This window comes from Salmo salar, chromosome ssa24 (assembly GCF_905237065.1).
Source record: "Salmo salar chromosome ssa24, Ssal_v3.1, whole genome shotgun sequence".
NCBI lineage: Eukaryota > Metazoa > Chordata > Actinopteri > Salmoniformes > Salmonidae > Salmo > Salmo salar.
The window spans coordinates 32,938,954-32,952,676 of record NC_059465.1 but is presented as its reverse complement, the minus strand read 5'-3'; the positions used below and the strand labels follow the sequence as shown (position 1 = coordinate 32,952,676).

General features: G+C 39.8%; 1 protein-coding gene across 3 annotated transcripts in view; it reads right to left on the bottom strand.

The window, feature by feature from the left end:
• Positions 1-13,723, bottom strand: part of LOC106585765 (EGF-like repeat and discoidin I-like domain-containing protein 3) — a 212,798-nt gene that overhangs the window by 171,266 nt on the left and 27,809 nt on the right. Inside the window, exon 2 of one of the 3 annotated variants that reach the window (XM_014172354.2) lies at positions 698-724. The exons of 1 other annotated variant lie outside the window; for it this stretch is intronic. In XM_014172354.2, the coding sequence (XP_014027829.1) occupies positions 698-724 (27 nt within the window). Of the gene's footprint in view, positions 1-697; positions 728-13,723 lie in introns of all 3 variants that reach the window. One more of the 3 variants, XM_014172353.2, reaches the window with a different exon arrangement.

Sequence of the window (13,723 nt, the reverse complement as noted above, 5' to 3'; positions counted from 1 at the left end):
AGCAGGAGCCACAGCAGTCACAGGGGTGTGTGTGTGTGTGTGTGTGTGTGTGTGTGTGTGTGTGTGTGTGTGTGTGTGTGTGTGTGTGTGAGTATATGTGTGTGGGGGCTTGTGTGGTCTTGTGTGTGTGTGTATGTGTGAGTATATGTGTGTGTTAAGATTATATATTTTCCCTCGGGTCTGGGCCGGGTCCTGTTTGAATGACATTGGGTCTCGGGTCTATGTAACTACAACTGAGTGGACCTGAATAGACCCGACCACGACTCTGCATAGCCTAAAGCATATTTATTTTACACTAATAAAGTGAATTGATTGACTTATAGAAGGCTTGGCCAACATGTAAATACCTATTCATTAACCAGATGGGCAACTTGGCTGATAAACATATTATTTTGGTCACTTGGGTTTAACCTGGTCGGGTCTAGGTCTGGTTGTCGTCGGGTCAGAGAAGACCTCTAGTGTGTGTGTGTGTGTGTGTGTGTGTGTGTGTGTGTGTGTGTGTGTGTGTGTGTGTGTGTGTGTGTGTGTGTGTGTGTGTGTGTGTGTGTGTGTGTGTGTGTGTGTGTTTGAGAGAGTGGGAGAGTGGTTGAAGGGATACAGGAAAGGTCATATTATGATTGTACTGATGATGGGTAGAACACACATACACACACACAAATGCGGGGAACACAAGTTACCAATTGTAGAAATACCCCACCTGCTGAAGTCAGCTCCACACCATCTACTGCTGTAGAGACAGAGGGAGGGGAGGGAGGGAAGAGGGGAGCAAGGGAGGAGGGAGGAGCAAAAGAGAGAGCAGTTACTTTATTGTTAGACTTTCAAATAATACTACTAAAGGGTAACTATAAAGGCTTTAATGGTATAATACCACTAAAGGGTAACTATAAAGGCTTTAATGGTATAATACCACTAAAGGGTAACTATAAAGGCTTTAATGGTATAATACCACTAAAGGGTAACTATAAAGGCTTTAATGGTATAATACCACTAAAGGGTAACTATAAAGGCTTTAATGGCATAATACTACTAAAGGGTAGCTATAAAGGCTTTAATGGTATAATACCACTAAAGGGTAACTATAAAGGCTTTAATGGTATAATACCACTAAAGGGTAACTATAAAGGCTTTAATGGTATAATACTACTAAAGGGTAGCTAAAAAGTCTTTAATTGTATAACTCCATCATGAACACTGAAGGTTTTGTATTTACAATATAATTATTGATCAAAGAATGTACTAATCCTTCGACTGATGGATGGATGAGTCACTCAAATACTCCGTTAATAATCCTCCCACTTTGAGTCACAATGTACAGTACATCCAACACTGTGGACTCAATATATTACCCCCCAAACCCCCACCCCACCATCACAATGCAATAGCATGCATGCATACTGTATGATATAACAGGTGAGCGGGTGACAATCAACCAGACACAGTACCACAGAAAAGCCTAAATGTACACAATGCCATCATGAAATGTTAGCGCTTGGCCAAACCCCATCCCCCTCAAGGTCTCCATGGCTAAAATACTGGCTACTAGCCTCTGACTAATGTGGACTCATCATTCTGGACCAGTGTACAGTAGGATTACTTTGTGAGGCATACACGGCCGAATCCCCCTCCTAATCCGATTCCTATGCCATGGGTGAGTGGCAGGGCTGAGGGCTGGGCTGTCTCCCATCGTTATCACAGCTCTCTATCTCTACCCCAATCATAAGCTAGAGCAGGCCTGCCTCAAACACGCAGACACACCCCCAGCCAGACACAGAGACCCCAAGGGGAGGAGTTACTGTATATACTGTAAAGCTGTGGTTTTCCCTGACGTTGTGGCATCTACCATGTTATTTTTCTTGACGTAAACATGAGGTTGCATGTGGGAATGGTAAGGACTACATATACCATGAGATAGAAAGAGAGAAAAAGAAAGAGAGAAAGCGAGGAGAGCGAGAGACAGAGACAGAGAGAGAGAGACAGAGAGAGAGAGAGAGAGAGAGAGAGAGAGAGAGAGAGAGAGACGAGAGAGAGAGAGAGAGAGAGAGAGAGAGAGAGAGAGAGAGAGAGCTATGCGAATTTCAATATTCAAAGTTGTGACAACGTCGCAACATTTCCTTCCATTCCAAACACAAAAACAGACACATTGTTTGCTTCAAATATTATTTGCTAAAGTTGCTATCGTTGGGTCCCCTCAAACACCGGGGTACCGGGCCATGTAAAACTCGCCCACTGTCTGTGTCTTTGTTTGTTAATCGCCAACCTGCCTCTAGGCCTACTACTGGTCTGAAGTAGCTCCTAGAGAGCGAGCGCCAGCGAAGGTTGTGCAGCATCTCTCATCATTTGGTTTCTTCCTTTTAAGGGGTGCTTTCATTGTTTACCAGAAATACTGATGTTTGTGCAAATGTCTTTGTTTTGATGAACGTGTTCATTGTTGGCCATTGTTATGTCAAGTGTGCAGTAGTATTGCCTGTGAAGTGTAGCCAAATGTGAAGTGTAGCCTTTTCATTTAAAAAATTGTCTACCAGTTTATATGTGTGAATGGTTTGTGCCAGGCTAGGGCAGGTCCTGTGATGTCCATTCTCTTCTCTAATTGTGATTACCTTACAGTCCAAGGTGTAGGAATTCAGAGACAGACTGGATATATTTAGCCATTCTTGAATGACAAACGTCAAGGCCCAATGGAGCTACTTTTTTATGTCAATATCAAATAACTTCTGGGTAACAATTAAGCACCTTACTGTAATAGATTTCCATTAAAATGGGGGAAAAAACTATTTCTCAAGCAATAATTTTAAAGACACTTGAGCAGGGTACTGTTTAAAACATGTTGAACATGTTGAGTATTTTAGCCAAGTACAATACTGAGAGAGAGAGACACATGGAACAGACTCAATTTCCTTTTCACAAAACCAAACATCAACATTGTCTCTGCCAATATTCTCTGGAGGGACCCTAGTCCTAAAAATACAATCACATTCTCAGACAGACGCTAAATCATCTCCAAGGGTTCTAGTACCTTGCACATTACCACGCTAATCCAATTTACGGAGTCTGCTTTATGTCTTCTTGTCAGTCCTTTTAACCCATGACTCGTTACTACTGGTAAGAGTTTTTCCTGTTTTCTTGTTGGCTCATCCAATGTTCTATCATCTGGACAGTGTCATAGCGGTGATTACTAAAGATAAGAGCTGCTTTAAAACACACACACATAAAAACACACACATAAGAATGCCAGTAAACAGATGCATATGAATGAACATCCATAAAGAAATGCACCGAAAACCACAGCTCATGAGTAACTGAGGACAAAGACAGTGAAGAAGCTAAAACTAGGAAGTTGATCTCCTGCTATCCCATATGTCTGGCATGAGAAGCTCCTCGTGGATGTTTCCCATGCACCAGAAGACTCCTCTGATCCCAAGACCAAGAGACTAAACACATTCCACAGTTCTCTTATTGTGGTTTCCCTTGTGTCCCTTTCTCTTCAGCCACTGTAAAGACCAACACATGCATGTACGCACACACCTACCCACTCACACACACACACACACACACACACACACACACACACACACACACACACACACACACACACACACACACACACACACACACGTACAAAAGACAAGGGTTGTTCCTATGATATATTATCCAAACCAATTTCCCCTCCTATGTCAAGTGGTGTTCCAAAGATGATGGTAAGACCAATGTTATCTCAGGCTGCGACTAGCCCAACAACACTGGGGAATTGTCCTGGACAGCACATGCAAAAACATGGCCAGAGGACCGACGTGTGAGTCTGTGTGTGTATCTATGTAAGTTTGTGTGTGTGTATATATATGTAAGTGTGTGTGTGTGTGTGTGTGTGTGTGTGTGTGTGTGTGTGTGTGTGTGTGTGTGTGTGTGTGTGTGTGTGTGTGTGTGTGTGTGTGTGTGTGTGTGTGTGTGTGTGTGTGTGTGTACATATACATCTAAGTATGATTATTTCCACAGTATGATGTTGTTGGAGCTAGTTGGATGAAGATATTCTCTGTAATGTTATTTTATTGTGGCTTGCCAAGAAAAACATACTGTATCGTTGACTTTGCTCAGCTCAATACAATTTTGACTGGGGGCATAACAAACAATCTCAACTCCAGCCATATACACTGAGTATACCAAACATTAGGAACAACTTCCTAATATTGAGTTGCACCCCCCTTTTGCCCTCAACTTCTATTTGTCGGGGCATGGACTCTACAAGGTGTCAAACATGTTTGACAGGGTTGCTGGCACATGTTGATTCCAATGCTTCCCACAGTTATGTCAAGTTGTCTGGATGTCATTTGGGTGGTGGACCATTCTTTATACACACGGGAAACTTTTTAGTGTGAAAATCCCAGCAACATTGCAGTTCTTGACACAAACCGGTGCACCTGGCACCTACTACCATACCCTGTTCAAAGGCACTTAAATATTTTGTCTTGCCTATTTACCCTCTGAATGGCACACATGTACAATACGTCTCAATTGTTTCAAGGCTTTAAAATCCTTATTCTCCCCTTCATCTACACTAATTGAAGTGGATTTAACAAGTGACATCAATAAGGGATCATAGCTTTCACCTGGATTCACCTGGTCAGTCTATGTCATGGAAAGAGCAGGTGTTGTTAGAGTTTTTTCCCAATTGATAACACACGTTTGCTGAAACTACATCTCAGGTACTCAAAAATCTAAACACAAAACAATTTCCCCAAATCCCACAGACCTCTTGCTAAATGAAACACTGTAATCAAAATCACAGCAATGTACTCCCTGCTGAAAGTGAAACTCTGCACACAAATGAGACATACACACATCAAATGAATGTAACTTAGTGACAACCGAGATCCCACTAATGTGACATATTCAAAATATTATTATCAGAACCTATTTCAGTGTAAAGACTAAGATTTTGTTACAATATACTGTATATTGTTTGTGTGTACTCAAACAAGAACGTTTTATATTTAACATTACTCAATACATGTCAAACAGCATACTGTAAGCACACATTCAGTAAATATATTTTGCATATGCAAAGGAAGAAAAGTAGGCTTATTTGTACTACTGTAGTGTATGTTATATCAATTGTACAGAATAGATAAAGAAACTGTCAAAATACAATACAATCTAAATCATAAGTCAAGAAACAAATCAGTCATGTCTGTTGTTTTGGTCCGGCCACAAATGTTCCTTAACATCACAGGAGATATTCTCCTTGGCCAGACAGCAGGGGAAATATCTTCTGGCATGGCGCATCCACCCCTGACAGGACTCTGCTGGAATGTCACCACAGGCCTCCTCCATTGCCTGGAGAAGGGCCATCCGTTCATGGGGTTTGCGATCATACACCTTCCACCGCCATGCTGAAAACAACTCCTCAATGGGGTTGAGAAATGGGGAATATGGTGGGAGATAGAGAATTATAAACCTGAGATGGTCATGGAACCAGCTGCAGACCTTAGCAGCCCAATGGAAACTCATGTTGTCCCAAATTAGAATATACATTTGCTGCTCAGGATCACATGGCCCTCTATGCTCTGGCTTAAAAGATTGTCATGTAAGGTGTTCAGGAAATGAAGGAGATGGGCAGTGTTGTATGTTCCAAAGGTGGCATGGTGGTGGAGGACCCCATTGTGGCTCATAGCTGCGCATATGGTGACATTTCCCCCTCACTGGCCAGTTACTTCAATGATGGTGTGTTGACCAATGATGTTCCCTCCTCTCCTCCCCGTCTTCGCTAAATTGAATCCAGCCACGTCTATGAAAATTAGTTACTGGGGGATGGGACTTGCAAAGGTAGATAGAGCATTGTTTGTTATATGTTTGTTATAGAACTGCAATCTGAGTATAAAGCAAAACATGTGCCAATAGTATTGCAGATTTGGTGTATGGTTCTGCCAAATGAGTTACAGGTTTGTGTCATTGTGCCTCATGGGCCAGTTTTAGTGTGTAAACAATTGGGAAAAACTGTAATGTTTTGTATACCCAGTGTAGAGTTACAATGGAGAACTAACAAACGCTAAAAATAAACTATTGTGAAATATTGTTCTCATGTTATCTTCCCAATGCCTCCAAACATTTCTCAGTATATTGTAGATAAATACTAATGTATTTTTTTTCTTTGTTTGGTAAGAATGGCTTACAGCAAGACATTTTACTGTATAAGATTCTACAAAATATGACTTAATATGTCATTTCTCCAGCACCACAATAGAAATAAAACTCCAAGCAATGCCGACAGCATTATGAAACTACTCAAAGTCTTAAACATAATGGGAAATGTTCCAACCTCACTTTTCTTAAAATTTGTAAAAGCTCATTAAGAGAAAAAGACTGGACTATTGCATTCATTGAGCAGTCATATAACTTGCAAACGTTGTATCCTGTCAAAATCATCACTCTCTAAATGTTAGAAAATTGCACCGTTTTGTAATGAATTACAGCTGGTAAGATTTGTCTCTTCCACTACAATTGTAGCCTAGGGGACTTCTTTTGTGAGAAGTGTGAGTGGCAGTAACTGCAAAGTGCATTTCCATAGCTTTTGTGTCTGTGTCTGTCTACGCTTCAAAAAAGAAAAGAAAACTTTCATAGAGGCGAGACTTTTTCAAAGTGTGTAGGCTTTCTGTTGGTTATGTATGCATTGTGCTCAGCAATTTTAACTGTCACTGTCTATGAATAAACTAAAGTTAACTCTTAAAGGTAAACAAAGTTGGGACCAAAGACTTGACTTCTGCTTGCCAATAGTGGCCATGTTTTAGATTGCCAGCCAGCCTGTTTCATGATGGAAGAGCGCGTGTGCCAGTAACCCACAGCAGATGTTGCCTGCTTGGATAGTGCAGTTGAGGAGTTGCTTTAGAGTTGCTGAAAAACAGCAAGTACTGACACACACGCATTAGTGACATAGGAGTACTCAGGAAGTAGATTGAAGGATAATGCCTATATGGAATGGTATTCAGGCCAATTAAGCTCAAATAAGTAATCAGATCATAATTCATGCTTGTCTGTGACCTACATACCGACAAATCCAATATGTTCAATACGGACAAATCCCAAACAGTGACAGTGTGTTTATAAAATGCTAAAAGTGATATTATACTTAAGGAGTTGCCAGACTTGTAAAAAAGGTTTAGTACATGTCAACACTGATCAAAACCGCAATAATCATACATCTGTATTTGTGCAGCAGACTGATAACGTTTCAAAAAAGTTTCAGATAAAAAATCCTATGAAAATACAGTTCTTAGCAACCCTTTCGGATGTTTCAAAAAATATCCCAAACATGTTTTTGCCGTACCAGCCATTCTGGCCAACTTCTCCTATAGAAACATTTAACAGTCCATGTCAGAGTTATTTAAGGCTGTGTATTCTGAGACTTCTGGTTGTGTCTCTTCAAATCGGACTTTCTTCAACTGCACACTCAGCTATTGTGCTTTGCTTTGCATTTTGTTGTACTTTGTTTCTATTTGTCCTTAATTGTTTCTCACTTTGAACCACTGTGTGCACTAAACCAATGTGCTATGGTTATGTGTACTGAGTCATGGAAATAATGTTTGTTATGCAAATGAGCTGTATATTAGGCCTAACACTTGTTTCATACACTGTATACTTCCGTTTGTATGCAGCTTAGTGAAGATATTTTCAATGGAGAGCTGCTCATTGATTAATAGACCAAGAAGTAAGCGGTAGAGATACTCTCAAAGATCGGCTATGAAAAAGCCAACTGACACTTACTCTTGTGTTACTGACTTGTTGCACCCTCGACAACTACTATGATTATTATTATTTGACCATGCTGGTCATTTATGAACATTTGAACATCTAGGCCATGTGCTGTTATAATCTCCAACCGGCACAGCCAGAAGAGGACTGGCCACCCCTCATAGCCTGGTTCCTCTCTAGGTTTCTTCCTAGGTTTTGGCCTTTCTAGGGAGTTTTTCCTAGCCACCGTGCTTCTACACCTGCATTGCTTGCTATTTGGGGTTTTAGGCTGGGTTTCTGTACAGCACTTTGAGATATCAGCTGATGTAAGAAGGGCTATATAAATACATTTGATTTGATTTGATTTGATTTGAAGTAGACAGAGATATATCACATATATATGATCCTATTCGTTTATGTGCCAATTGTTGCATTCATTTTCTGAGGCAAATGAATACATTGGCTGGAAATGTTATGTCTAAGGAGTGGTCAGATGGTCTGAGTTGAGCTCCAAATAAAACATCGACTAATATCAAGAGTCCAAACCGCTCCTACCTAAGAACAACAAAAAGTTAACGGAAAGAAAAAACCCATGAAATGGCATGTCCATTTAGGGCCATCTTTACAAAAAGTAATGTCAATTTCCAAATGTTAGCTAGGTACAACATTATCCTTGCAAGTCATCACACAGCGAAATGAAATACATCAATGATAATAATATAGAACTTGTCAGGACTAAAAAGATTATGGAACACATTCTCAGTGTCTAGCTTACTTTCTGTATTCTACACTTTTACCTAATACCCAGTATTCTAGGGAGAGCCTTTAACCATAGACAATATATCAGTTATATACTGTATATACATCGTGTTTTAGAATCTATTTGATTCCGGCAAAAGGTTCTCCATATGGAAATCATCAATTATTGAGTCTGCGAAAAGGCACTAGTGATGACTTTTTCAAAGGGATCCCCTCCTCTCTGCCTGAGATGGTACTGTCCGTGGCATGATACGACTGCCCTGGGGCAGATTGGCTTCATCTGAATGACCATCCTTAAAACCATCCATAATGTAAATGGGTTCCAGCCAAGTCGTCCAGCAGAGGTCAGATATTACCCCAATGTATACTGAGGAGATACAGGGAACCATGCGTAGTGCACATATACAAAACCCCACAGACGTCTATGGGTGGATGTGTTAGAATAATCGCACAATGCATTTGCCCGACAGTGGGCCACTAAATAAACACGGTTACCATAACGTAAACAAAATCTGCCCATACACACTATGGAACAATAAAGGGGTGTTTGAGCAAGTTATCTGTGGTTGTAGATATGCAGACATTGTATTATGGCTTGAGTTCATTTTTTACTGTACTCAGATCACCATTACTTCCACAGACATTTCAGTCACTCTTATCCAGAACAATTAGGGTCAAGTACATTGCTCAAGAACATGTCAACATATTGTTCACATAGTCGGCTCGGGGATTTGAACCAGCCTCCTTTCAGTTAACCACTAGGCTACCTGCCGCCCAAGACAGATAGCGTATCATTACTCAGAAGGATATGGCATGTATTGCACAAGCCATTTTTACCAACAGTGATTTTTTATGATTCCCTGACTGATTTAATGAAGAAGGGGTAATTAAAGAAAATAGTAACATGCTTACTGGGAGATCTGAATCATCTGAATCTTAATAATCAAATCACTTTGCCGTTGTCAAATTTCTTGAACAATCTGACTCATTGGATGCTGATGAGGAAAATACCAGGTAGTGCAGCATTCAGCTAGCAGTGGGTCAGAGTGATGACAGCTTTGGATGGCCTCGGACTCATGAAAGAACCAAAGGACTCTAGTTTCACAGCAGCACTAACAGCCCCTGTCAGAGTGCTCTGCCTCTGTCCAGAAGTAGTACATAAGGGGGACCACCTCACATCTATCAGACCTGGTTCACATACAGTACTTTCAAAATACTTGAGATACTCTTGATTGCCTGGTACAATGTAAAGAAATAGAATAGTCCCAAAAAGTACAAACTGTCCACCCTGCACGCCGCTCATAACCATAACCAGTCAACTGTAAAGTACAGTATATCTTAAATGGACCGGTGGTACATTCAGGCATACGAATTGACTGGTATTTAGAGAAATCATGGTGTCCATGACCTCGATGAATAACTTATTCCTTATGTGACTGGTCAAATCCTTGAGCATATAGAGGCTGACAGTGATGTCTGAACAATGCTGAGCAGTGCTGACGAGTGAGGTGTGACGTCATAGACGAGTAACGCATATCACTCCTGCTGTGTGCCCACTGGCCCACGGCCCAATGACAAGGTCACAACCAATCTGGTTAATGGATCTTATCTCCATTAAGCAGTGTGGCATCAGGAGTGACAGTGCTGTCACCGCTAATTCTGGCAGCCCAGACACCACTCTCAGAGACTGAAAAATCCTGTTTGTGTCTGTGAAGTGGCCTAGTGGAGAACCTAGGACACGATAACTTGTGTTGGAGATTTCGTGCGTCCTATTGGCTTAACATTCCAGTGTTGCAGAAGGTCAACTGATGCAATGAATGTGTGTCTGCAGTAAAATTGGTCCAGTCATTGTTATAATAAAAAGCAGTTTACTTTAATGCAGCCACATAACTGTCTATGAATCAGTGACAGATGTAAGTTTTAATTGATGTCATGCTGTAAATGTGCATCAAAGAATATTACTTGATTTGTATGTTTTGAGTTAAGCAAGTCATAAATAAAGAGCAACAGTATATACTGTAGAGCGAGATATATGTATATTAAAATGTCATCAAACATCATAATCACTGGAGGTGGAGGCTTGACAGACCATAAAAGGACTTGTTTTTTTTATGAAACCTCCCATTGTGGGATACTGCGATTGATGCTCACAGGACAATAACAGGCTGGGGACATCTCGGTTGGTTTGGTTTGACTATTGTATGAGTTCTGAGAATGGACTTCCCATGGAGTCATTCACAGTAAGCCCAATGTAAAGAACTACATCAAACTGTGACATTCTTATTATCATTCGGTTATGTATTTTTTTCAGGAAATTAGAGTGAGTGACAAATACGGGCACAACTCCTGCAAAACAGGATGTATCTATCAATTGGAGTAGATCCATCTATGGTTGTGATGAGGTCGTCCAATCACAGTCACTCACTCCTTTGCCAAACACCTGTAATTGGCCAATTAAATCAGACAATTAGTGAAGCATACAAGAGAGGCCCTAGGAATAATACAATGCATTGGCAAATTAAAAAGATGGTTGAGTTGGCTGGTGTTTATAAAAATACCACCTTGTTGTGGGTGTTAAGCTAATATAATTATTGATTAGAACTATTAATGTGACAGAATCTTCAAGGACCAACCATATTGCTGGAATTAATTAGCAGAAAAACTATTCTCTCTCTCTCGCTGAGAAGCAAATGTTCCACATACCTCTTATACATCATCATTCCTCCATTTCATTGTTCCATAACAGAACAATTGGTGACACTGACACAATCAGGACGCACAGTTTGAAATATCAAAACAAACTCTGAACCAAATATATGAATTTCGGGACAGGTCGAAAAGCATTAAACATTTATGGAAGTTTAGCTAGCTAGCTCGCTGTTGCTAGCTCATTTGTCCTGGGCTAAAAACATTTGGTTGTTATTTTACCTGAAATGCACAAGGTCCTCTACTCTGACAATTAATCCACAGATAAAAGTGTAAACCAAGTTTGTTTCTAGTAATCTCTCCTCATTCAGGCTTCTTCTTCTTCTTTGGACATTATATGGTGGTTGGAAACCAACTTTAAGGTGCATTACCACCACCAACTGGACTAGAGTGTGGACCTCAGTTCATCTTTCAATCACCCACGTGGGTATATGCTACTAAAAACCAATGAGGAGATGGGAGAGGCGGGACTTGCAGAGCATCAAGCGTCACAAGTAGAACCAAGTTCTATTTTAGTGGCTGGCTACGCAGACGCTCATTGATGCACGCGAGCAGTATGGGTGCAATGATTGAATAACATGCATGTGTACATTTTTTTTATTTTTGTATTATGCACACGTTACTCACGCAGGTGTTGTCAGCATGTTAGAGTGGGTGGGTTGAGCAGGAAATTGTATTAATAGTTGGAAGCCATGCGGAAATAAGAGATAAAGTGGTCAGAGGTGACAACACTACGCTTCTGTTAGAGGGTCTTCACACTTACTAGAGTTTTCACAAAAATACCCTGAGCTACACATATTAGTCAATGTAAACGTGCAAACTTCTCACGTCTTGACCACTACCTCAGGAGGGAGTGCACAACACCCGCCCAACAGTTGCCCCCCTTTAGGCAGGGGAGCGTAAACAGAATTGTCTCTTTCATTTATTAGCAGAGCAATGTTCTTGAAACAGCTGAAATTTACATTTTCCTTATTTTTGAGACTGGTTTTATTTAGTTTTTAGCTCTAATTCCATTAACAAACTGTTACTTTCTGAAATCGTCACCGTAGCTCTAAATCTCAACTGGATTTGTTTTTGCTTGACTGCCCTGAGTACTCCCCAGAGAATTATCAATGTTTTCTGTCATACTTTGCTTTTACTTTATATAATGACATCCACAATGTTGATAAACTGAAGCCTGGTTAAACCTAAGAGCTCCTATCTCATTCATCTAATAGCCAGCACATTGATTTGAGGATGCAGAAATGATTTACTTTAGCTAGCTAGCTAGCTAATGTTACCTAGCTGTGTAGCCTATATTATAATATTAATGACACTGTATGCTAATGTTACTGTACTTTTATGTTCGTATGGGAGGGGTAAATGTTCATTATTGATATGCTAACATTACTTGATCATGAAGGATGTTGTTAGCTAGCTAGCAGAAGTTGGCTGTGTATTGTCAGCTAATTTAATGTGTACGGACAAGAAAATAAATCCTTTAATTGTCTGCCCATACTGAATTGTTGCATTATTCAAGAGTGTAATATGGTTTGGTTGCATTATTCAATAGTGTAATATGTTTTAGAAGAAAAATTGCTCGGACTCTGAAATAGCTTATTGTTAGCTACTGTGATATTTACTGTCAATTTGAGTTGCGGACCCAGAATGTCACATTGACAGCCACAACAAAAGGTAAAGCAAGGAGGACTATGTAATCCAATTACAAAAATGAAGTAATTTTAATCAGTCTGGATTACTTACTTTAAAATAACTTGTAATCTGATTACAGTTACATTCTTAAAAACAGCTCATTACATTCTAGATTACTTAATCTAATATCAAAGGGGAAATTCTGGAACCCTATTTTGATAGTAAAATAAGAACAACAATTCCCTAGTCAAAACCCAAATTCATGACAATCACTGGTTAAGGTTGCACATCAAAATATCTGGAATCATGATTCTGTGCTTCAACATGATGTTAAAATAAACAATTGATTTATTTAAATGTACCATTTTAGTTGTCTTTAGTTTACTAAACTTCTTAATGAAACTCTTTGAATGACTTTTATAAGATGATGAGGCTACACATATTTTCTATTGCGTGATCCTACAGCAATTGTGGTGCAATCAAATCATGTGCTGATGCCACCAACTGAAAATGTTAGTATGGAGCCCTGTGATTATGCTCTAACACATAGAATAGAACATATGAATTAAAGGATCTTTAGGCTCTCACACTAATCCCCAATTTGTAAATACTCATGTTACTAAATGAAAAAACTCTATATTAAAGTATTTCAAGTTATCAAAATGTAATCAGATTGTTACTCATTTTGAGTAATCCAAATGATTACATTACCAATTACTTTATTTCAAAAATATTCACAGTAACGGATTACATTTTTCATGTAACCGCCCAACCCTGTCCACAAACCACTACCTGCTACGTTGACATGTGGCTTTGGTCAAATAAAATAAAATACTGCACTCTTAAGAATGAGCTTTGAGTCTCTGTTACCAATCATCTGGCTCATATTAGAGATACATTACATCAA